The sequence below is a fragment of the Brienomyrus brachyistius genome, chromosome 17, assembly GCF_023856365.1.
Source record: "Brienomyrus brachyistius isolate T26 chromosome 17, BBRACH_0.4, whole genome shotgun sequence".
Lineage (NCBI taxonomy): Eukaryota > Metazoa > Chordata > Actinopteri > Osteoglossiformes > Mormyridae > Brienomyrus > Brienomyrus brachyistius.
The window spans coordinates 11353312-11378926 of record NC_064549.1 but is presented as its reverse complement, the minus strand read 5'-3'; the positions used below and the strand labels follow the sequence as shown (position 1 = coordinate 11378926).

Here is a 25615-nt window from a genome sequence, read left to right as displayed (position 1 = left end):
CTTTATGTTCAACTGGTTGATTGAACCAAAATCATGGTCAGGATTTTTAATTTCTGGACCTGAAACTTCCACCTCTGTGTAATTGTATATAAAGGAAATAATATTACAAAGTAAATAATGTAACAAACAGTAATGCTAAAAGATTCCATGCCCCTTTCGATTTGCATTTAATCTTTGCATTCACATCTACACTGAAACCCACTAAGGTCAGATAAATTGATAAACAAATGTATCAACCTGCTTAATCTGATTAATGAATTTAATTAAAATGACATTTCCTAAGAGCAATGTGTTTGTGACTTTTTATACCTTACGCATTACACTGCAGAATGCTTTTTGAAAATTAAAAACCCCTTTCAATCATACACCTGCTAACCTACTTAAAACAAGTGCAAGCAATAAATGTTATGTAAGTACAGTGATTTAATTGCAATTGCATGTAGATGTTTGCACTTAATAAATAAAACATTTTAATTTCTTAATTCCAAGATATTATTGGAAAGAGAGCATCTCAGCTCTGGAAAACAAAGTAACAGAGAAAAATGTTTGCTCAAGTTGTTTAAAAGATGTTAAGATGTTTAAAAGCTACCTATATTTAGTGAAAGCAGTTAAACATGTTGCGGGAAAAAAATAATGTAAGAAACTACAGTGAATATTAATTGGTCCTCCAGTAACCTTTGATACAAGATCATGACCTCCAGCAAAACTAGTTGCCACGGATTGGGAGTTTGTTTGTTTGCTGCCCGGGTTCTGATCCTGTCCCACGTGGGGTGGGCGGGGCTGGGGTCATGGAGCAGCTGCTGTGAAGATGGCCTAGTGAAGCAGTAGCTCCTTGTATATAGAGGATTATCGGCAGGATTTCAGCCAGTGCTAATCTGGGGGACAGAAGGCAGCTGACCAGAGAAGGTGCAACTTGCCTGCACTGGAGCTGCAGACTGTTACAATATACGCTGCACTGGAGCTGCAGACTGTTACATTATAGGCTGCACTGGAGCTTCAGACTGCTACATTACACGCTGCACTGGGATCTTGGGACAACGAAACGACTCAGCAAAATGAACCTCTTCTGCTTCTCCCTGGTAAAGTAGACTTTTATAGCTTTTTAAGTTCTAATGTGGGTGCAGTCCAGTGGGTTCTTTCTTTCAAATATCATTGTGCTGTGCTGAAGATGTGTCCCCTGCATCAGCAGGTCAGCCTGGTTCCTAGGGCTTTACTGAGACTTGAGGATGTCCCGCATCTGGACTTTGGTACAAGCTGGCAGGCTCAGTTAATTTTTAGTCAAGTGGTGTAAAGCCTTCCGATACCAAAAATGTACAGCAATGGTCGCCAACCGATCGATCGTGATCACCAGGTTGTTGGTAGTCGATTGTGACGATCAGACTGGCTTCCCCCATTGGCAAAGTCCAGTGACGCAGCACCCCACACCCCACTGGAAAAAATACCGTCACAATTAGATTATGCCAGATTATTTTATTTGCAAAAGTATCTCACTGTAAAAAAGTATCTCACTGTAAAAAAGGTTGGAGACCACTGGTATGGAGGTAAGATGACTGGTGTCTGTTTTGCATCCTACCTGCATCAAGCTGTCATTGTTCTTCAAAGAAGGACGGGTGAGCAGCTATTGCTTTAATTAATTATCAATCAATCAATGACAAAAGATAAAAAAAAAAACTCAACAAAGGCTGAGAGGGGAATGAAAGCGGCAGATTCTTAGACAGATGTGAAGGAATATTTTACCTTTAGAAAAATGAAAATTCACCATAAGAGATCCTGAAGTATGAGCTATGCAGAGGTATAGACGAGTCCCGTTTCAGAGCCATTGTCTGAAAGTATTTGATTTCAAGTTCGTTGGTACACGACTCGCATGGGAACCCATAATCTGGGTAAACTGTAGGGCACTGAAGGATGGCGACAATCAGTCATTCTGAGCGGCGAAAGCTTCGTTGGCCAGACTACCGATTCTTGAAAAGAATCACCCAACAGATTTTGATAATTGGGACTTACTGCATTTCTATTTTTTTTAAGTTGTGTATAACTTAGTAACTTACCATAACCTGGGACTGTATGGCCTTGTGTGAGACTGACTGTTGGTTATTTCACGGTGGAAAATATAACAAACAGTGCTAAGAAATGCTACGGAAACAACATTTCCTGCTGGGTTACACTGAGAGGTACATACTCAAAGTAGCAATTAGGCTTAATGAAAGTTAAGCCATTTTGTCAGTACTGGAGATGATGACACTTTTTATGGCTGAAGAAACTGACCACCCATAGGCCCCCAAAGACCAGGATGGCGAACTGCTGTTCTAAACCAGTGTTTCCCAACCTGGTCCCCAGAGACCCCCAGACAGTCCACGTTTTTGTTCCGACAGCAGGGAGGGAGCAAAAATGTGGACTGTTTGCCAGGGAGCTGGGAGGAAGCAAAAATGTGGACTGTTTGCCAGGGAGTTGGGAGGGAGTAAAAATGTGGACTGTTTGCCAGGGAGCTGGGAGGAAGCAAAAATGTGGACTGTTTGCCAGGGAGCTGGGAGGGAGCAAAAATGTGGACTGTTTGCCAGGGAGCTGGGAGGAAGCAAAAATGTGGACTGTTTGCCAGGGAGCTGGGAGGGAGCAAAAATGTGGACTGTTTGCCAGGGAGCTGGGAGGGAGCAAAAATGTGGACTGTTTGCCAGGGAGTTGGGAGGGAGTAAAAATGTGGACTGTTTGCCAGGGAGCTGGGAGGAAGCAAAAATGTGGACTGTTTGCCAGGGAGCTGGGAGGAAGCAAAAATGTGGACTGTTTGCCAGGGAGCTGGGAGGGAGCAAAAATGTGGACTATCTGGGGTACCCAAGTACCGGGTTGGGAAACACTAAACAAGCTGCTCTTATTGTGCACTTTCCATACTGTGTTTTGCAGGAAGGCTCTTTGGAGAGCCTATATGAGCCAGTCAAGGAAGGCAACGGCACACAAATGTACGCCGTTCCCAGCAGGCCTTGTGGCAGGGGGGTCCTGCCGGACGAGGACACCAGGTGGCATGGCTCAGCAAAATCTGCCTCCGCGGTGAGTGCCGTCACTTCTGCCGTGGTCGCAGTCACACAGGACTGAGCTTCATTTCATTGCACAGTGCTTAATAAGTCAGAGTTCAGAGCACCATTCCTCCACATCACCAATAATAGGAAAATGCCGTTTGGATTTGGATTATATATTACAGTCAAATTGACCTTCTTGAACCAAACATTATTACTTCACAGCAATCATTCAACATTCATTTGGTATTTCTATTTATTATCATCCGCCCGGGTACGTTCCAGTAATGCAAGTGGTTGAACTGTGTCGTATTTTACGCAAATCCGCGTTACGATGCGTCTTTAAGCGCATCAGCAAGTTTCTCCAGGGTTTTCCATTCGGTTCTTCCACACTGAACACCAGAAAGTCAATGCATTATTGTCCAACTTCCACCTATACTGCTCAATAAAAAGATACGAAAATTCATCGGTCTGCACGATGAATATTTCTACGCTAACAAATAATAGGAGTCTAGCCGGTTAAAGATGTGGACTGAGAGAGGCTGTGTCCTAGACAGCACATCCGGTCTTTGCAGGATGCTCATTAGACAAACCGAGAGGCGCTGCTGCTCCTCAGCTGCAACAGGAAACACACACAGTGGGGGCACATCGACTCTTTTCCCACGGAGCTGATGCCACAATCAAACCCACAACCAACTCACTGTTTTGCAATGTGCTTCTTCACAGCATATGATTTCCATTAAAATATTTACCTAATATGTGCAGAATGCAGACAGAAGCATGAAATAAATACTTAAAACGTGTCCCTCTGACTTCCCTCAGGAGCATTATTCCCGATTTCACCACGACGGCGCCAAAAAGAAGAAGATAAAGTCAGTTTTGTTTCGGTTTTTGTTCGGTTTTGTTTCTTGTAAGTTATCCAGACAGGAGGAACAACTGAAGGAACAAGTAATGAATATCACATGAGAAATCTTATTTTTGTTCATTAATGAATCATGAAGCATCACGACCAGTTAGTAAATTTGTTACTAGATCTGTTAATGCCGTAAATCTTCGTGAACTACAGAAGGAACTGAAATAGTGATGAACAAACACGAGATCTGTGTGACGCACTTTTTATCTCAATGATGAACAAATACAAAATCATTTTGCAGCATTCACTGCACCAGAGACATCCAGTTACACTGGAATTTTTTTCCCAGTGCTGCGAAAGCTTTTTGGTCAGACCTGGTACCTAGACCCCTTCTATCTGAGAAAAAAAAACGTTTGGTTTACAGTAAGAAAAAGAAATTACAAAATTAAACTTTTAGTTAATCTGTGAAAGAAAATAGATCTGCAGGTGGGCTGACATAATTTCTCCCTCACAGGTGTACGATAATAAGAATAATACAATAATTATTAATCATAAACAATAATACTGCTTGCCTGATGCATCTTATGCAATTATAAAGCTGCCCAGCAACAACAACTGAGCCGCTTAATTCCCATTCAAATTTCACAGGCTTTATTATTCGGTGTTTTTAGATGTTTTTTAGATGGTCATGGGTATTGAAAGCCAAAGCCATCATATTCACACGTTTCCTGCAAACCCTGAACCATTTTCTACTGGAGCATGACAATTAAAGAACAATTCCGTCATAAGCGACTTAATCTGATGTCTGTGCGCTTTGCATCGTAAGTATGCTAGCTGGGCACATTAATATTTAACGTGGAGTTTTTTTTTTATATTTGTGCACTTTGGTGGCTCATAAGATAAACTTTCCATTGACCCTGGTGAGTTTTCATCTGAAATGAATAATGAAAGTGAAGATGAAAGAACGCATGTCTGATAAGGCCCGTTTCACTCATGTTAGGACTAGTAACGGTACCAGGCCCATTGGAGTTCTTATCACTACCAAGAAAATGAATAAAACTATGGACTCATTGCAGTACATACCACTGTCTTATACACTTTGGTTACTGTCATAAAGTCATACAACGTAGTGAATCGATCAACTCATTGGTGTCATGTCGTAATAACGTAAATGCCATAAATGAATTATCCCAGACTATAAATTCACAAAATACGATAATTTACATTCTTGTCTAAGGTGGCTCTTTTATTTGACTAAATAAACATGGCACAGGTGGATCTAACAATAAGAAAGTGCGGTGCCTGCATGTGCGATTCATGTTTTAAATATGAAAATGATGCCATTTTATTAATCTCTTTCTTGCTTCAGGACCTTAACGCCAAAATCAACATTGAGTACAATAGGTGCGTATAAATAACTCCATTGTTTTTTTTTTTCTCTTTTGTTTTTATGAGTAAAGCCTTGATTACTCAGTGAATTGAATCAAAAGAAGAAGTATTATGTCATGACATATAATGTCATGTGACATCTGGTTAAACTAGCTGAGGAGGCGTATCAGGCCAACAGGCGAGGTGCGGACTAGCCCAGCGAGCAAAAACAACACGGAACGTTTCAGAAACGACAAGTGTCATCTGACAATGTCAGCATTCACTATTCATTTCTTTGTTTATGCCCAAAAATTTAATATGGAAAATAAAGGCTCGCAAACGCGATGAGAGTGCTGCACACTGTGACCCACTTTGAGTCCATTCGATTTTCGGAATCCATTTGATTTATGCAACCCCCAAACCCCCACCCCCTTGACAAATAAATCCTTAGTGGAGTTTGGTTTGGGTCCCTTGCTGCAGATGGCATCTCCTGCTGCCATAACATTTACTGGCAAGCGCCCAAGAAGGGAGAGGATTTAGTTCTCGTCAGAGGCAATCAAATAGGAGGTAGAATGTCATGCATTCCGCACGGTTTTCTGTTCCTGTTGATGATGTGAGATTTCTCAGAAACCCCTTTACTCACTGAAAATCGAATGAACTTAAGCCATAACAATCATTCATTAAAAAAATTAAATACAATAAACAAAACAGGATTATAATGCTGACCAGGTGGAATGTGACATTTATATCCACCTTTATGCTACAATAAAAAATTTTTTGGAATTTGTTCTAATTTGTATGGGGTCTGAAAGTGTAGCCCCAAAAAGCAGGGCATCTGGGATATAATTACTGAAATTATTAAATGCAAATTGTAGCACGCACGAACGGAGTCTGGGGCAGTTATGACAGCAATTTGGCAGAAATAATGTAACATTTCAGAAATGTGGAAGGACGCGCCGCGGACTGAACCCAAGATAGAAGAGAAAAGGATTGGCCAGCTGATTTCCAGAAGGGGGAAGAAGGAACTGGTTGTCGAGGTAGAGGAAGTAAATGTTTCATTTAAAGATATAACTATCTGCAATGATTCAGAAATAAATCTTATGGCCAGAGGACACTCGTGATGTTAGTGAGCAAAAATGGTCTATCGGCGAGATGATAGCTCTTCTGCAAAGCAGACTATCTGCTGTTTTATATCAGTACGTTAACCGGCACAAAAAAAAAAAAAATCTCCTTCGAATTAACAAGCAGCTTGTCCTTTGGGGGACAAACAGATTTCACGCTGCCTTCTTAAGCCATGTAGTATGGCATTTTAAAGCTTCGCACGAACAAATCTCTAGTGATACCACACAGATGAAGGGCAGACCTGTCAAGCTAAACATGCGGGTTTGCAAACCCGCTACAGTACGCTGACTGGATGGCGCTGCGTGTGCTGCATAATTAAGAATCCTTGGAAAATGATCTACGCCAAGGGCGTATATTTAGGTAGGGCAGTAGGGACATGTCCTTACCAATACTGTGGGAGGACTGGGTGCATTTAGGGGGTAGGGGGTTGGGGGCCGATTTGGTCCCTATCAATGTTAAGACCAAACTTACGCCCTATGTCTCTACAAGGTCATAAAAAACACAGTGAAAAAACTGAGACGAAAATCATGCATCCTGGATTCTGTAGCGTAGCAACTGCAGAGATTTACGGCGCACACTGAAAATAACACGATTTTGAAAAATCAAGGTACAGAACCGAATCTTTGCAGCCCAAATTAATTAATGGAATTGCAGAGTGACAAGGATATTTGGATATTTTTATATTTACTTTCAGCACTTTTTTATAGGCATTGTAATTGAATTTTTTTATAGGATAATATTAGTATTCTGATTCTGATAACTGGATATATATATATATATATATATATATATATATATATATATATATATATATATATATTTTATTTTCTTTTGTTGTTAGGTTGGAAGTTTTCAGGCATGGACCCCAAATTGGGAGAGCCAGCAAGACCCGGTTAGTCTACACTTCTGGGACAACATGATGGTGGAGACAGAAGGGGCATTCTGGAGGGGAACATCCTTTAAATTCCGTAATGTGGCCATCCTGTAATGCTGAGCAGAAGGCCGGGGGGCTGGGGGGGCAAATCCCTTGCCACACAGCTGTGAATGTGCTGCTCAGTCCCGGTGAAGGTGGAGCAGTGGGAAATTTGTAGAACATGCTGACAAGCCTATGTGGAGAGCAATGTCCCATCTATCATGTGAATCAGAAGTAACAATGAGAGTATGCAAGAGTTCTTCAGTCGAGGGCCTACCTTTGGCTTACCTTTGGCCTACCTTTGGCCTACCAGCTACTATCAGCTGGCTCTTGAGTATAATCACCTATGTGCACTTGAGTGAACATCTCTGTTGGCGTAAAACCGTTCTACAGCTGCCATTTTCACATCTGTTTTAACAGTCACTCTCGGCTGCTTAAAAATATTAACACCCACAATTGACTTAAATCCTGCCCAACGGAAAACATCTTCCATGGGCTGAGAGTAAGGTATGTTCTTCCTGAAGGAAAAAAAATAAACTTATATGTTTATCTCTGAAACAGACGATTCTTCATGAATTCCAGGCCGACCATGTCTTTGGAGAAATGGTCGACTCAAGAGGTAAAACCAAGACGTCCCAGAATGCACCACGTGTGAAGAAGGGGGGGCATAAAAGCCCTAGGAAGAACAAAAGCATCATTGAAAACAATGGTAATTCTAAAGAAATCTCCTTCTCTGGAGAAAGTAGCACATTAACTAAGGATCAACTTTTCTCCTAAAGCTACAAAAGCACTAACTAGCAGTTCAATTTAGCAAGTCTTGGAAGCCATAACAAAGGAATTAACTTTGATCAAATTTCTCCAGCTGTAGCACATGTTCAGGACTGCAGACCTATGAGTGAGAACTTTGTGGCATCTTGCATCAGCATGGCCAAAAGACCAGAGAAGAAGCCATACACAGAAGCCCCAGAGCAGGCCCAAGAGCAGCCCTTCCTGGCCTTGGACCTGACGTGGAACACAGCCCCCCCCCCTGGCCAGCAGCGCTGGAGCAACCCGGTTGAGGGGCCCCTCCCTTGGAGTGCCAGCTACCATACCTGCCGTCGGCCTCTCACCGAATGCCGAGCGCACGCCGGTGACTTCACTCTCCCCCGCAAGGACTGCCACTGGATATGTTCTGGCGAGCATCCGCCCCCCCGCGTCATGCGGTCCATCACCGACCTGGATTTGTACGACTCCAGTGTAAGTGAAACCTGGGTTAGGGCTCGTCTGAACCTTGGGAGCGTTTAATGGAAGGCCACTTCAAATCTGACCCTCGATTCCAAATCCAGTTCCAAATTGTGAATTCTCCATGGAGAAAATCCATCCACCCATCCATTTTCTGTAACTGCTTGTCCTATTCAGGGTTGTTGGGGGTCCGGAGTGACGATAACAAAGGGTGAACGTGCAAACTTCATACAAAGAACCTGGGCTAAGACTACAACCCAGGTTCCAGAGGTGTGAGGCTAACCACTGCATCACTATGGTCAATCAGCTTGGTGTACCTCTCTACCCATCTTCTATAACTGCTTATCCAGTACATGCTTGTGGTAAGCTTGGGGTCCATCTGAGGAGGCAGAGGGTGTGAGGCGGGCGAGAATCTCAGTCCATTATCAGGCAAACACATACCACAGATGGACAGTTCAGGTTCAGAAAGTAAAAAAGTCCAGACCAGGATTTTGTTTCAACTAACCAGTTGAACGTTAAGAGTCATAGTCATAGAGTACTCAACTGGTTGGATGAAACAAAATCTTGGTCTGGACTTTTTACTTTCTGAACCTGAACTGTCCGCCCACAATCTCATACTAAAGGCAACTTGGAAATAATAATTTGCAAAACTGCTTGCCTTTGGCCTGTGAGAGGAAATACAAGGACCCAGAGGAAGCTCACATGACCATACAGGTGCCACAAACCCGCTGAGCTGCGAGTGACCCTGAGTATCATCATCTTCAAATAAATGTTGCATTTAACCATATAGTCAAAAACTGGGCCGTAAAAAAAAAATCACCATTTGTATGCTAGTTTAACGCATTGCTGTGTCTTTGCAGAAATGATCGAATTAAAAATAAGAGAGCATGAAAAACAGTAAATATCCGGTGTTTAATACATATAAAAAGGAGCTGTACTCATTTTTTTTATATTAAATGTTATGTCAATAGATATTTTTACTTTAGGATTATTGAAAGCAACGAACATAAAAGGATTGTAATGAAATAGCATAGGATGCAGCTATTGTTTTGCAGTGGTGCTGTTTTACAGTTATTACACTGAATTCATGCACAATAGTCCCATTGATATAGCTGGAAAATGACTAAGTGAGAATAAGGCCTTGAATTTATAAATGTTTTTTTAATCAGACAAATGTCCCAAAGTCTGGTAGAATTGACATGGTTTCCTTTTTGTGATGTTCTCAACACTCCATGTTATCAGACAGCATTTATGTCTAAAGTAAGTTATCGGCAGAACTTAGATTTGACCAGGTGTGACGTTGTTACTGAAGTGTTGTTCGCTGAGGGTTCTGAAGTCACTGAGTACACCGAGAGTGAGGTAATCGAGGAGGAAATTGTTGCAACAGTGTAATTTACCACCATCGGCTGTTCCTGTAAGCATCGCTGAGGCTTCGGACTTCCTGAACAAGCTTTTCTGGGGTTTTGAAAGACTAGAAATGATGAATGTTCAAAGTTCTAGTTTTGAAACCACTTTTCTCAATAATTATTTCACAAGTTACGCTGGCCCACGAAGAAACGACACAGTAGATACAGAAACACTGAAACTGACAGAACTGGCATTTTGCCTTGTTTTCAGTCTGTATTTTGTCGTCACTGAACCTGTCGCGCTCTCTTTTCTTAAAGACTAAGCATAGATGTAGATAAATGTGAATGTCACATCTAATGTTACAGAGCAGTGTGCAAACACAGCAGGCTAGCGCATACAACCGCACACAGGGAATAAAATATTGTTGAGATGCTTAGCATCATTTCAGTCAGTAATATTACCTCCCAGATCGGTCGTTCATTGGTAAATTTGGGCTCAGCAAAACTAATGCAGTTCATTTTCTCTTGCAGCCCAATGGTAGATCACAGAATGCTGATTTAAGCAGTTGGAGTCTGGTTTTCCCCCACTGATTCACATTGCTCTGAGATAGGTAGAATACTGCTTTGCGCACATCCTGTCCGATTTTTGAGGAAGTGGCGAGATGGAACTGTTTCCATCTACGGCTGCTTTAAGCACTCGCTGGTGGCTGATCCGTGTCTAGTGTGGTAGGGCTCCGTTTCAGTCAGACGCCGCTTGGTATTTTAACGATAAAATTGCTGACCATGCTTCAAAGGAAATCATCCAACGTCTCAGACAAAGCAAAAAACAGCAAGCCAAAGGTAGGGAATTGCAGGAGCACATTATTCACGTATAAGTCAAAGTATGATGCTTTTCTGATTATAACTGGTGTTGTAATTAGCTTGTAATTAGTAATTAGCTTGTAGTTTGTAATTCGTCAATCCTGTCGCACGATTTCAGCTTGAAGAGTTCAGGTCTTCTGTCACACCTTCTAAACTTTACCCACTCTGTGGATTTCATTAAACATGGCATTACAGAAATGCAGCTTTTCGAGGATTTAGCAGCTGTTATTTTTCCTTTTCAATGAATGGGAGACCCCACTAAAGGCAGAGTGTGGTTTAACGTCTTTTGCAAGCACTCATGCTCTGAACTCAGCAGTGGTTTTTATATATTTCGACTTTTAATAAAGACGAAGATTTAGAGTATCTGGCCCGGTAGATGGGATCAGCAACTGTAATTCATGGACTTAAACTGAATGATGATGCAGAAATGTCAGTGTTAAATCTGGAAAGTTAGATTTAATAAATGAACTAAAAAAGTTTTACTGTTTTTTTTCATTGCGAGTCTGACCACAATATTAAGGGGATAATATTACTGCAAGATATAAATATGTTAGTGTTCAGTTAAGGCAAATTTATCTACAACAGCAATAAGAACCCAATGGAATTCTCAACCTTACAAAAAAGCTTCAGTGTGGTCATACTGTTGAGTAAAGAACCTCACTGCTATTAAATGCCTCTAGTGTTATTTCACTAGCCACCTAGAAGAGGACTCTTTGCTAGTAAATTTGCAATGTGCATTTTTAAAGGGGCTTTCCTGAACTGACATACAAGATCCACATGTTAATGTCAGCATTACAAAGGTTTAGCATTTCCATCTGCAAAATGCTGATCGCGCTGATCTTTTCTCAGCGCTCCACCAGCTTTGGAAAGTTTGAAGCCTTCAAACACCATCCATCCCCAGTGAAGACAGAAGATGAATGTACAGGGGTACGTTCATGAATTGTTTTTTAATGCCTTTTCCCTGTTAGTCATATGCAAGACCAAAACACTTATGTGCGCTTTATAGGAAACCATCAAAAATGCCCTACTTGTATAGAACATTCATTCAGACCAGGCTATTATCCTCAGTGATCACGTTGAAAATGCATAAAGACTTAAGTTGGTCTGAAACTTCAGTATCTTGGTAGGTATCAGAGGAAAACAGTATTGTACAGTACCATGTCGTTTCTGTGACATTTATAAGAAGCCTTATTTCCTTGCACTTTTTATATAACAAAATTCTTACATTCTGGTTGATGCTCGTGTCCCTGGCTGTGGGCATGTTTACATAGGAGCGTGATGAAAAGTCAGGTGACGAGAGTGACCAATCAAAAGCCGGGAGCCTGGGGAAGAAGATGAGGGCCATCTCTCTGACTATGCGGATGAAGATGTACAAAAAGCATCCCAAGGCCTCTGAAGTGACGGTGAGTTAGAGACCGATAGAAAAGCTTGATTCCCTCAATAGCTCTTGCAGAAATGGCCTCTACTTAAATTTCTCAAGAATCTTATGTCAACATACAGCGTTTTGAAACAGCTAAATTAGGCATGGAAGAGGAACATGCATTGATAAATGTAAGTTTACCAAAATGTTGCATTAAATGCTGTCTAAACAGAACAGAGTCAACGTTTACTGTGAATTTCAAACCCGCGTATTACCTTAAGTAACGTGAGATTACTGTTGTCTCCAAACCCGTCAGATACATTTTGAAAGGTCAAAGCACTTAATTAAAGGGTTGCATTCCCTACGGACTGAATGATTTATCCATCCACCTTTCAACCACTTATTCTATTCAGGGTCATGGGGGAGGGCTAAGCCTTTGTGCCTGTGATCAGAAGGTCTGATGTGTCACATGTCTGTTGGCCCCCATGCAAAGCCTCCCCCCCTCAGATTCAGGGATATTGCATGCCATGACCCCCAAGCTTGCTCTCACCTGCCTGTGTGTCACACTGGCACCAAGGGGGGGAGGGAAAAAGAGAATTTCCCTACAGGGAAGAATAAAGTAAATGCATGTCTCTGGTCTGTGGGAAGTACCCCATGTTATATAGGGAGAACATGCAGATTCCAGACACACAGAACAGAGGCAGGCCTGGCTGCCACAGCTGCGCAGGTGTGAGGCAGCAGTGCAGTCTGCTGCGCCATCATACAGTCCCACCAGCTTTGGTGAACCTCTTTCCTGTAGCCGGCAACTTACACGGTTTCTGATTCAGAGTGAAGACGTAGAAGGAGACCATGAGGACGATGTGGGCAGCCATCATCACTCAGAGGAGCAACATCTGAAGGCCAACTCTGTGGAGAGCCTCAACAGTGAGCAGAGCTCGTCCAGTGAGTAAACACAGGATTTCGCGAGAGAACAAATAAAGTTTTATTAACATCGTACAGCGATTCATCTCCTGACTGTGCCTGTGTCTATGGCTGACGCTCAGGGGGTGTCACCAGCGGATCCAGTCCTTCCAGTAACAGAGACAGCCTAAGACACGAGCATGACAGCCCTTACACAGGGAATTTCTGTGGAAGAGCCAGAGTCCACACCAACTTTGTTCCAAGCCCCTACGACACCGACTCCCTGAAACTGAAGGTAGTCAGACTCTCTGTACCATTACTGTGCCCAGCTTTAATGTCATTACTAACCAAAATGAAGCAAACTTCCCCAAAGACTTTGATTTCCTGCTTTGACAAGCATCATCGTGTACTAGGATAAGAGCAGTGATGTAATTGTAAAATAGCTGCCAAACCTTGAAAAGCCCCCAGGCCGCTGTGTGTGAGCGCGCCACCATCTTGACTGAGATGTAATGAACCCCCCACCCCACAGAACTGGAAACTCATTACTCCCTGTCACTCTTATTTTTCATTTGCACTTTACGTTATCATCAGTTTGCAGTATCGGTACATACTATCTCACTGCGTTATGTTATTCATGTCTGTTCACGTTTAAGTTTACATCTTTTACGGCATTTTCTATGCTTACGATCCCAGAGCCGCTAAATGGTCTTTTGCTGTTTTTTAGAAAACGTCGACAATAAAAAGAGCTATTCTATTGTAATTCTATTCTAGTTCTAATAATGGACTTTTTTGCTTCTACTTAGGAGGGTGACATAATTGACATCATCAGCAAAACGCCCATGGGCATATGGTCGGGCGTGCTGAACAATAAAGTCGGCACTTTCAAGTTCATCTACGTTGACCTCATCGATGACACGGTCACCGAAGAGCCAAAGATCAGGCGCAACAGGCGGAGCAAGCGACCGAGGCCGAAGACACTACAGGAGCTGCTGGAACGTCTCAACTTGGAGGTTGGAGTTGCAGCATAAACTTTAAGCTCATAACCATATCAACCACACTGCCCGCTCAGACCCAAAGCAAGCGGGATTTACACCCACGTACCACATATAGTGGGAGTAAAGTTTGATTAAAATCTCACATTTTACAATTGGAAAAAAATAGATAACACGTGAGATAACTCCCCCCCAGCCCCCATTTTGCAGTATCTAATAATATCACCCAACCCACAAACCTCTCTGGAAAAAAATGCCAGTTGCAGCAATTTAGACAGCTTCTGTTTTTCTTGTTTTTTTTTAATATATATATTTTTATGAACATCTCACAGGAGTACGCCTCATCCTTGCTTCTCAATGGCTACCAGACAGTAGAGGACCTCAAGGACTTGAAGGAGAAACACTTGATAGAGCTGAATGTGACAGATTCAGAACACAGACAGAGGCTTCTAGCTGCAGCGGAGTGTCTACAGTACTCAGAGAGTAAGCACCGTCGATGTGGGTCTGCTGAGGCGTAAAAAGAGGAATATGAGCCGAAAACGGAAGGAGAGCAGGTGTTTAAATTAGGAAATTTGTGAATCATTTGTCCTGATGCTTAAAATTGTTCACTTAAGCATAATTAAGCGGTGTCACAAAGACAGAACTGCAGACAATGCACAGAGGAAGCGTTTTCTAGCTTAGATGTCAATGTCCAAAATGCAGCTTTGAAGTACAATATGTTATTGTTTCCTGTAGCCTGCGTATAGGCTGCAGCATAAATGTTCTGTTCTCTAGCTTAGTGGTTGAAACCGTGTTTTACCACAACGAGGCCTTAGGTCGCGGTCGTTGCCTAAGATCTTAGCAAGCCGAGATATGACCCTCCAATTTTTTTTTTTTTTTACTTCGTTCTTTAAAATGCATAACACATTTATCAAAATTTATATGTTACATATGAACGAAAAGGACACATTGAACAATAGAACAATAAAATACGCAAACAAAATATAACTGTCACTCAGGAGACAAATAAACCAACACACAGCTGAAAAACGTACAGATACATTTGTCCATAAATGTAGTGACAAGCTACAAGCTAGTATTTTGCGAGAGACTGGCGAAAAGGTTTTCAAAATAAGTTGATGTATATTATGAAATACATATAATTCAAATTATTATTATTTTTTTACCTTTATATTAACGTGTTTTTATATATGTTTATTTACAGAAATTGAGGTCTGGGTACAGGATGACATTTAATTATGATGCAAAATGTACATCATAGGCTGTCTTGTAAGAATAAAATTATAGCATATGAGGTCGAAGAACACAGGAAAATGAAAGTTTCTTGAGACAGGATGTTGTCAGCTGTTAATAATAGGCCTAAAGTACACACAAGTTGATTCTGAGATTACTACATGAACTATGTTAGGACACAACAAGCCAGTTAACTAATTCATTGATATTATGATAGGCTATTTGTTTATGAAATAAGATTTTGCAGCAGAAAACCACAGACACGCAGGAATACATAACTCCAGTGGCAGTGAATATGAGTAGAAATTAACAAATCAGGAGGCCCCGACGCGCAAAGTGGTCTGAAATGTATTAACATTCAATGGATGGATGGATAACTGTACACTGGGCCCGGGGAGAAACATGGACCATGCCCCTCCCCTTTCCAAATTCACACCCATCGTACCCCTCATGCACTGCAAAACATTACAAACTATTACGCTTCAAAATTGTTTTGTGTTATGATTCCCACCATAATGGGACTGTATGCATGAGAAAAATGTGAGAGGTAAAAGTAGCAGGTGACAAGTACGTATAATATATGTGATATCAGTGCCTCAGTCCTTGCAAATGTTTTGCAAACATGTGAGATTACAGTCGGAGAGGAACCCTCAGCGTCACTGATGGGGTCTGGGTCCTGGGGCTGCTGCCCTCCCTGCCCCACCTAACATTCAGCCCCTCGATAGGAGCCCTGAAAAATGAAAGTACAGCACAAGCAGGGCTGGACTGGCCATTTGGCAAATGGAGCATAATCCTAGTGTCCCCTTGAATATGTGGACGGAAATAATTTAGCGCAAAGGATCCCTGCCCCGCTGGCCAAATTTATCATGGGGTCGTGAGGGACCCCAAAGTCTGGGCTCGATCTTTAATCCCAGTTCAGCCCTTAGCATAGGCGGTATTTTTGTCACTTGCAGTGTGCTATTCCATTAACCAAACGCTCTACCTGCAGACGACAATCACCTGGAAAGTGAAGACGCCCCATCAGACCGCCAGAAGCTGGAGCCAAGCGAGTACCCGCGGGATTCGGGCTGTTACGTGTCCTTGGAGTGTTCGGATAATGGGAAAGAAGACTGAGACAGCCAGCAATCATGATACGAGTCATGAAATGACTCATGATATGAGTCATGATATGAGTCATGATACAGGCCGCCATATGACACTTAACCCTCTCCCTGCTGACTCCGAAAACCATGTCCGTCTGTGTTTGACTGTACAGAGCTTCCAGTGTCTTTGTCATGTGTACTTCGCCTTTATTTATTCATTAAATTCATATATCAGTGTATATCTTTTAATTTGTCTTTTCATAGTACTTCGTATCAATCACTCTTTACGGCCAGGACCATTAGACTTGCATACTTTCAGCATTTGATATCATAATATCTCAGTGTCTTTGTCTTGTGTATTTTTCCTTGTGTTGTGTTGCATTTTTTCCCTCATTTATAACTGTAAAAAGGAAGATATTGTACATATTTTAAGTTAAAATATTAGCGTTTGCGGGACACTTTAACATAAAATTGCTTATAAAAGAATTAGGGTGCATGCTGAATTTTTATTTAAATCCCAGTGACAGGGTATGCTGTTGTACGTATATTTCAAAACCAGTATTACATTTACTGTAGCAGTTAAGGGCTTGTTAAGCCAGAAATTAAACAAAAAATTGAAAATTATTTATTAATATTCTTTATACGTAATCTTGTATACTTTATCCAAGAAGTTTTCGCGCATTTCTACTGAAATTACATATACATTGTTTTTTAAATAAAGTATTCTAACCGTTATGTACTGATCCTTTTTCCAGTACCATGCATTGTGATTTAAATATATTTAAATCAATTTAAATTTATACTGAGTATTATAACAGTATTTTCATAAACAAAAACAGGACGCTTCATTCCACTGATTTGATTTTACACAGATAGTCATCATCAAAAACCAAATATGTGAGGGTTATTAAAAAGACGACCACACTCGATATCGATCTGTTTTGGAAACTAAACGACTGAGAGAGCTTCAAAGAAATGTCTTCCTGGTATACCATTTTATACCACTTCCTGGTATAAAGCTACGAGGTGTTATTTTCCGTTTTCACTCTATATTTTTTAACTCTTCGTACATTTTTCGTTTGCATATTTCTAATTAATAAAAGGATAGAAAATTAGAACAAACCAAACGGAAAGGTTTGTGTCTTCCAGAACTATGTAACTAGTTCCAGGTCACAGGGAGGCCAGAGTCCATGGCAGGAAACACAGGACACAAGGCTGAGGGCACCCTGGGTGGGACACCAGTCCATCAGAGGACACACACTCACACGTCATGGGGAATTTGACGCAACAAGTTCAGCTAAGGACACATTTTTGATCTGTGGGATGCAATGCAAGGAGAACATAGCAATTCCATACACAACAAGGAGACCGGGGGACAACTGTTACATTTTTTCATTTTCATAAAAATGATATTACACCCATTTTGTTTTTATTTAAAGTCGTACTAGTTTGCTAAACATCACTGATTTTTGGAGGAATCTAAAGGTTGCTGTTTCCATTTCAATAGCGGCCTCCAACCTACACTAGTACTGGGATTCGAACTACTAGCATTAGAGGTGTAAGGCAACAGTGCTACCTACTGAGCCACTGTGGACAAAAGAAAAGATTAAATTCTGATAATCTAACAATGAAGGGCTTTTTGAAACCCATGATTAGACTCTTAGGTGCAATAATGGATAGGTATCTTAAGTTGGACATACAGATAGCTAACTTTAACTACAGAATCTTTTTCAAATTGAGGCCTCTAGCTAAGGTTAAACCCTTTTTATCTTTCACTGATCTGGAGAAGGTTACATGTGGATTAATTGAATCTCGTCTGGGTTATTGTAATGCCCTTCCTGCAGGTCAGGCATGCTTCGCTTTCACGCCTGCAGATGTCCAGGATGTTGCTGCATGCCTTCTAACAGTCACACGTAAACGTGAGCACATTACTCCTGTACTGGCCTCCCTTCACTGGCTCCCTGTGCCATTCAGGATCAATTTTAAAACGTTATTATTTTTTTAATCACTGAATGCTCAAGCTTTGCAACCTTTTCATCCATGCAGGCCACTGAGATCAGTCGACCACCTGCTCCCAGCAGTTCTGAAATCTAGATTAACGCAAAGAGATGGTAGGGCGTTTGCAATCACAGCCCCCAAGCTTTGGAATGAATTACTCCACTCTGTTAGACAGGCATCTGCGTTGTCATTTTTTAATCACAGCTCGAAACATGGTTTTATTCCTTCGCTTTTAACTTAATCTGAGAGCCCTGTATGTTCAATTACAAATTTAGCTGTTATTAACTATTTATTCCTCTCTCCTGTTTTAATGTTCTATTTTGTTTGTCTCGGCCCATTTTATTTGGCCTGTCTTAGACCCCAAGAGTTAATTACTCTTGGTGCTGTGGCTGTATGTCCACACGTTTCATTTATTTGTATCTTGTTTACACGTATGTGACTCACAAATCATATTATTCAGCACTTTGGGTTGCTTTAAGTGTGCTTTATAAATAAACTTTAACTTGAGTTTTAAAATAAAATATCTTCTAGGCACATTCAGTAACTTTTATAGAGAAAACAAATAGAACATATTATTTTGAACTGAACAACCACGATGGACAAATTTTATTTTTTTAAATTAATAATTTAATTCATTCGATTAACACATTCGCACAATCTACGGCTTGATATGTGCATATTATAAACAGAATTACTAAGCATGAATCAGTCCTTATTAGTTATTTAAATTTGTCCACAGATCGTTCCCTGAATCATACTATAATGATAGACCATTTGTAAAAAGAGAAAGAAAAAAAACATCTATTGCTAGAGGTACTTTGGGGTTTTTCGTTAATTTATTTTAAAAACATCCTAATAGCCAAACTAGCAGTTACCTGGCTACATCTATTAGTTTCGAAGCAACACGCCGCCTGAAAAACTCAGGTTTCGGCAAAATGTCGATAATACATCACAAGGACCAGAACTTCGCCTTTCTCAGTGATCACGTGTTCTCTTAGCTTTTCCTGGTTCAATCATTACGTGTTTGCCTGCAAAGAATTATGGGAAACTGTGTTCATAAATGAAAATCAAACATATAATACTATGAAGATGGTCACTAGAAGCACTACATTATCCAGCAATACGTTCAACCACTGTAAAGCTGACGTGTGGTTTACAATTTCGGTATCGCTACAAGTTACCGGTAACTGTTCGCCTGTTATCTGTGAATTATTTTTGTAGATTTTTCGCCACATCTCATGGTTCGTAAGTGTACAGCTGTATCAGACATTCGGGATGGCTGGAGAAATGTCAATACTGGGTAAATTTCAACTTCTTGTAGGCAATTAAAGAAATACTAAGAAAATCGTGAGATAGTGTGCCTTGCCTGTCTAGCTAGTCAACACGGATTTGTGACTGTAATAAGCATATTAATGTATCAGTTAGGTAAATTGCTATTTCTGTCTTGTAATGTCTACTAATTGTTGGTTCTGATTCAGTAGACCGTGGGGCGACTGGTTAACTAATACAGTAGAACATGATGGGTTTTCCTCCGTGGAAACATTATACAGACATGTAACACTTCGTTCTAAATAACCAACAGGATCAGCTATTCTAGCGCTTCTCCTCGCCGGTTACCTTGGTCAGCAGTACCTGCCTCCCCCAAAGCCTAAGGTGATCGGTTTGGACTTGGGGACCACGTTCTGCTCCGTGGGAGTTTTCCACGCAGGGACCGGCGACGTGGAGGTCATCGGCGACCAGGAGGGCCGGAAGAGCATTCCCAGTGTGGTATCGTTCACCGCCACGGACATTCACGCAGGCTACGAGGGGCAGGAGCTAGCGGACAACAATCCCCACAACACCATTTATGATGCCAAGCGGTTCATTGGGAAAATTTTTGAGCCCGAGGGCTTGGAAGAAGAAAGTTCCCGTTATCAATTCAAGGTAGTTAACTGGAAAGTCTGTAAAAGTGTATTAATTATGCAAAACTTCTATGTACAAATAATTATGTTTTACTTATACAAAAGATTTCTGAGGGCAGAAGGGAAAAAAAAGATTTATTCAGATAGATAACCAATCAGATTGTAGAGGAGATGGGTCCAAGCAACCAATCAGATATCTAATGAGATGTAAAACTCCCACAAGTAAATGTTAACAGGTCAGTCAGTAATAAAGTTACTGTTTTATCCCCCACGCCCCAGGTGTTGTACAACAACGGAAGTGCAGAATTTTTAGTTTCGACCAATCGCACATTCACAGTGAGCCCAGAATTCATTAGTTTCCAGCTCTTGCGGAAGATGAAGAAGATGGCTGAGAAACACCTAGGTGTGGTAGTCGAAAAGGCGGTCATCTCTGTGCCAGCAGAGTTTGACGAGCGGCAAAGGAACTATACCATCAAGGCTGCCCGTTTGGCTGGTACGTCTCTCAGTTGCCGGCTGGTCCGGCTCGGCTTTCAGACAGTTGGGTTTACTGCAGTCTTTGTGAATTGTTTATGTTTTAATCTGCGTACGTCACCTTTCCCTGGTCAAATCCAGGGCTGGAGATCCTGCGGGTGATCAATGAGCCGACTGCAGCAGCCATGGCGTACGGGCTGCACAAGGTGGACGTGTCTAACGTGCTGGTGGTGGACCTGGGGGGAGGGACGCTGGATGTGTCTTTGCTGAACAAGCAAGGGGGGATGTTTCTCACCAGGGCCATGGCAGGTAGGTTCGAGAGGCCACTTGTCACAATATGATCATATGGTGATAAGAGGAACCATTAATGCTTTTGTTTGTGTTTGCCAAGGGAACAACAAGCTTGGGGGACAGGACTTCAGTCAAAGGCTGTTGCGACATACCATGGAGAGGATCCAGCAGGAACACGGCACTCCACCCACGAGAAAAGAGGACATCCACCGCCTGCGGCAAGCCGTGGAGGCTGCCAAGCTCAACCTCACCTTCCAGCCAAGCGTCGTGCTGAGGATCCCGTTGCACCTGGAGACCGGGGAGGACCCAGAACTCAGTACACCGGTGGTATTTGAGGAGCTGATTACCAGGGATCTTTTCGAGGAACTCAACGCCGACCTTTTCCAGAAGATACTTGTGCCAGTGGAGAGAGTGTTGGCAGAGGGTCATCTCCACAAGGAGGAGGTGGATGAGATAGTGCTAGTTGGAGGCTCGACCCGCATCCCCCGTGTCCGGCAGCTCATCAGCGAGTACTTCAGCAAGGACCCCAATACCTCGGTGGACCCAGACTTGGCCGTGGTCACAGGTGTGGCCATCCAGGCAGGAATCATGGGAGGCTCCTGGCCTTTGCAAGTCAGCGCCATTGAGGTCCCGAACAAACACCTGCGCAAGACGAACTTTAGCTGATTTCCCCCCCCCTTCAAATGAATGAGATGGTTTTCATCTGATCGCTGGGCCACATGACCGAGTTATCAAATGATGTCCCACATCTCTGGTACCTCTCATAAAATAGGTGAGCCAGAACCTTGCAGTCAGCCTGAAGTTACTTAAGTAAACGTAGAGGAATATATATTTTTCTTACCCCATTTAAAACTTAGACTCCCTTTGCTGAAGGGAGTCAGACAATATCGAGTGTCTCTGTACACACACACATATTATAATTATACATGAGGAGACAATGAACAGCCTCAATGGGGACCTTTGCAAAAAGCATCGTCTCACAGCACGTACGGCTTGCCCGAGTTCACAGAGGTACGAAAGCTTTTGGAAAGACCCTTGCAAAGTGCCATAAGTGGCACTGTTTTCTATTTCGGAATTGAGAGCATAATATCCGCTGTGTGTTATTTATTTATTTATTGTCCATTTATATGAATTGATGTCTGGGTGCAGGATGACATATGGTGTGAAAGTGGCTGCGTCTGTAGTCACAGCTCATTTGGGATGTTTTTTAGTCGCTTGTTTCCTCGTCCCCGTGCCTTTTACGAAAGCTGCTGTTGTGCAGCCATGGCTGACATACAGTTGTCACCTTATCTTCCGATAGGATCATTTAACGGTGTCATTGCGGCACACGGTGCAGCCGCTGAAAGGCACTTTGGTGGCCCTGGCTGTTAGCTCCGATGGTTCTCACCTCCAGGGCTTTGCGTTCTTCTTCTGCCCTTGACTTTCTGCATTTTGAGTTTGTCTGGAGTCTCCACGCTTGTATAAGAATAATCTGGATAATCCACAACCCATGCGGTTCAGATCAGGGCTGTTCAAATCTTGACCTCGATTCTAAATCCAGGCCTTGTTTTCAGTTCTCCCATGCAGTTAAACATTTACTGATTCTGATTGGGCGGAGGCTTTCCGCCTGGCTGGAAAATAAGCAGGGCTCGGACCTTGAAGACCGTGATCTGTATAGCCCTGGGTATGATGAAGTGTCTCAAATTTTCCTCTAGTTTATAATTGTGTGTGAACGAGAGGGAATCCTGTGCATGTGCCCTATGGCTCTGGTGTTGGTTCCATGTTCACTGTGAACTTGTATAATGCAGTTGATGTGCGTCGTTCTACTCTCCTCTGAAAATGGGAAATAAGAATTCCACTCCGACACAACACATTGTGACAAAGCATTGTGTGTTAAACAATGAGCTCTGAAGACTGAACACTGGATGATAAAACTCTTGTGTCGTTCGCAAAGCGTAAAAGGGACTGCGCTATTGCGAAAGTTAGCTTGTTACCGATCAGCTAATGTTACAGTGGCGTTTCCAGTTGGCAAACATAGAAGCTGATACTACTGCATACTGCACAAAAATTCACTTGTTGCATTCCATAAGTTATATTTATAAATCTATGAATTTTACAAGCGAATTCAGAAAAATTATGCTGTGAACTTAATGCTTGGTGCAGTATGACATTTCTGCGTGTACATGGATACACGGATGTGTACATTCCCAACCTATTTTATGTGCAAACTTGCACACACAAATCTGCACCTTCACTAAATCTTTCCTTGCGATTTCACGGTTGCCGGTGACCCTCCTGTTTGGTTTCCATATAAATCTTTTGGCTCCCTCTTGTGGCCAACTGGTAAAAGTGCATGAACACAAACGGCACAGGCGTAAGAAATTTGTACAATTGCACTTTCAAAACGGAGACTTTTTATTGCACACATGAAATAACAAACCGAAACAGCGCATAAGGTACAAATATGTATTTAAAAAGTATCCGAGGAAATCAGTTCATCATACAAATTAATTAGAAGCTCATATTACTTTGCCTTTTCACCAGACAGAATTACCGAGTATTTTTTCTTTAGTTTATTTCCCACTGCGCATTAATACTAAAGAACATTTTTGTACCAATGTGCCATCTTGGAAGGGGAAAAAAAGTCTGCTGTGAAAATTGTTGACAGCGCCTTTGATTACTTCTGTCCAGATAGTTTTTGTCATTTCACATAAATGTCATTCGAAATTTGATTCTGCCATTAAAAATGATAAACGCCTGTTTAATCCATGGTTCCGTGTATGACACTGTCTTGCATGCACTCTCCTATACAGTAATATAATGTACTGACAAATGCAGATACTGTTACTGTGGCGAAGTTTCACAAATAATTGTAGCTTAGCGGTCAAATGACAATTTGTGACAGGAAAATAAAATAATTCAATGGAAAAAAATGCATGCTTACGTATGTGACGGAGACAGAAGAACATATAGAGACAACATGGGTATTGGGAGGTAAATTGATCAGCATTAAATTAGATTTCTTCATGGGGTGAAGCAGATTTCATATATACACATCAAAAATGGCATTAAAAAAAGAACATGCAAACGATTTGATGTTTCCAGCACATCTAAACGATCAGGATACAAACCTACAGTAGTTTATCGCATAGTATTCCAGTTGTCAGCAGATTCAGTAGCTTTTCTGGTAACGTGGGACGTCGCAGCTAATAAAACTATGGGGGCAAAACACTGCTTCAAATCCTCCACTGCGGCCTGGCCTAACCCAACGAGCGTCGATTTTTAAAATCAACTGCGCCTCTCAAAGCTTACAAGCACGAAAATTACATACTGCGAATGCGCAACACTGCGATTGTCAGCTATTAGAAAACTATATTTATTCAAATCTGTTGGGGTTTCGAAGTGACCTAGGAATCCTCACATCATCAAAAAAAATAATAAATAAATCTGTGTGGTTGCCAGGTCGTGCACTTCATTGTGAAATGTATGCAGGGAATAATGACTGCTTGCTTAATAAAAAAATGCTTTGGTATTATAATCATTAAAACACAAAGATATGTGCAATGAATTTAAATTGATCAGTATTACACTGCATTATGATTTGCAATTCTCATCTTCCTTTCTTTAATGGACACGCTGCACATTCCACTCATCCATGCATCCTGAACACCACCGTGTCAGAGTGACATTCTACCCAGATGAAGAAAAGAACGTCAAGGACATCATGAGCCTCATTTTGGTATTTTTTTCCTCTAATCTACATGTATTACAACACTATTGTATGCAAGTATCGACCTCTGATTCCAACACTAGGCTCATCACGGCGTCTACATAGCGCACAACATATGGATCAAGAGAGCAACACCACCAGGTACAAATTTTAGATTCCTACACATTACAAAATACATACTTTCAAATGCTCCTTTTTCCCAGAACAGCTATAGCATGCACAACCATTCAAATGTTAAAAGACTAAATCCAATTCACCACTTCTAAACATTTTAGGGACATTCGTTTTGAGGAACACACAGATGCCAAATACACGTGTAAAAGCATGCCGCGATCTAAAAATAAATGAGGCAGAATCGCGAAGATCAATTTCACGGCAAACTATCCAAAAATACCACTGGAGAACGGTCTTAAATATAGAAAACTATATTTAAAATAACAAAGATGGCTGTATAAAATCCAGCATGCAAATACACAGCCTGCCTAAGGGCAAAGAGTTAGTTATTCGGCAAACACTGTAAACGGAAAGGCGGCCGCAGACTTTGAAAGTCAGTCCGTTTTTTAAAAAAGTGCAATGTAAACTGCCACGCTCCACTTGAACGCCACCCTACGACGAGAGCAAGGACAATCAAAGTGACATTGACAGCCATGTACAGAACATTGTGTGTTTTGGCACTACAGCCGTATGTCTATCCGTAGCGCCAGGCACACCGAGTGGAACAAAAATAATAAAATTTTAAAAAGAATTACTCTCCACGTTTCCTTTGTGCGTCCCTTTTTAAATTTTATTTTATTTATTTTTTTTACCCGCCCGCTCAGTTGACAGTCCGTCATGGGGAGGTGATCCTGGCAAGCAAGCCCGGGTCAGTGGGCCACGCCGTCGTTGGTGTAGCGATCGTACCCGTTCCCCGCATACAGCTCCTCCGTGCTGCCCACTCCGTTGCTCAACTCTGTGTGGCGGGGAGTTTCAGGGGATGACGGCATAGCATG

At 41.7% G+C, this 25615-nt stretch overlaps 3 protein-coding genes across 7 annotated transcripts in view; 2 read left to right on the top strand and 1 right to left on the bottom strand.

Annotated features, from left to right (window-relative positions):
• The first annotated feature begins 10423 nt into the window (after positions 1 to 10423).
• LOC125711920 (SAM domain-containing protein SAMSN-1-like) lies at positions 10424 to 16991 on the top strand. Its single transcript, XM_048981361.1, has 8 exons — positions 10424 to 10668; positions 11539 to 11616; positions 11961 to 12092; positions 12877 to 12991; positions 13093 to 13244; positions 13753 to 13959; positions 14274 to 14424; positions 16163 to 16991. Exons 1-8 carry the CDS (start codon positions 10612 to 10614, stop codon positions 16285 to 16287), a joined length of 1017 nt encoding a protein of 338 aa, XP_048837318.1. The 5' UTR covers positions 10424 to 10611; the 3' UTR covers positions 16288 to 16991.
• A 2394-nt stretch (positions 16992 to 19385) lies between these two features.
• Positions 19386 to 23665, top strand: hspa13 (heat shock protein 70 family, member 13). The gene is made up of 5 exons (XM_048981356.1): positions 19386 to 19554; positions 19837 to 20177; positions 20435 to 20648; positions 20768 to 20935; positions 21018 to 23665. Exons 1-5 carry the CDS (start codon positions 19530 to 19532, stop codon positions 21581 to 21583), a joined length of 1314 nt encoding a protein of 437 aa, XP_048837313.1. The 5' UTR covers positions 19386 to 19529; the 3' UTR covers positions 21584 to 23665.
• gdpd5b (glycerophosphodiester phosphodiesterase domain containing 5b) overlaps positions 23288 to 25615 on the bottom strand; it is a 50154-nt gene continuing 47826 nt past the window's right edge. For all 5 annotated transcript variants that reach the window (XR_007383158.1, XR_007383160.1, XR_007383159.1 and 2 more), the window contains one exon: positions 23288 to 25575. Coding sequence is in view for 2 of the 5 variants with exons in the window: in XM_048981354.1 (XP_048837311.1) it covers positions 25490 to 25575 (86 nt within the window). In the remaining 3 variants the exon portion in view is untranslated. The remainder of the gene's footprint in view (positions 25576 to 25615) is intronic.

Bases quoted from the DNA above. Each gene is read 5' to 3' on its own strand.
- hspa13 (XM_048981356.1), top strand. From the start codon at position 19,530: ATGGCTGGAGAAATGTCAATACTGG. The intron at 20,649-20,767 runs GTACGTCTCTCA...GGTCAAATCCAG, and splicing joins CAAGGCTGCCCGTTTGGCTG to GGCTGGAGATCCTGCGGGTG. The intron at 20,936-21,017 runs GTAGGTTCGAGA...GTGTTTGCCAAG, and splicing joins TCTCACCAGGGCCATGGCAG to GGAACAACAAGCTTGGGGGA.
- LOC125711920 (XM_048981361.1), top strand. From the start codon at position 10,612: ATGCTTCAAAGGAAATCATCCAACGTCTCAGACAAAGCAAAAAACAGC. The intron at 12,992-13,092 runs GTGAGTAAACAC...GCTGACGCTCAG, and splicing joins CAGTGAGCAGAGCTCGTCCA to GGGGTGTCACCAGCGGATCC. The intron at 13,960-14,273 runs GTTGGAGTTGCA...AACATCTCACAG, and splicing joins TGGAACGTCTCAACTTGGAG to GAGTACGCCTCATCCTTGCT.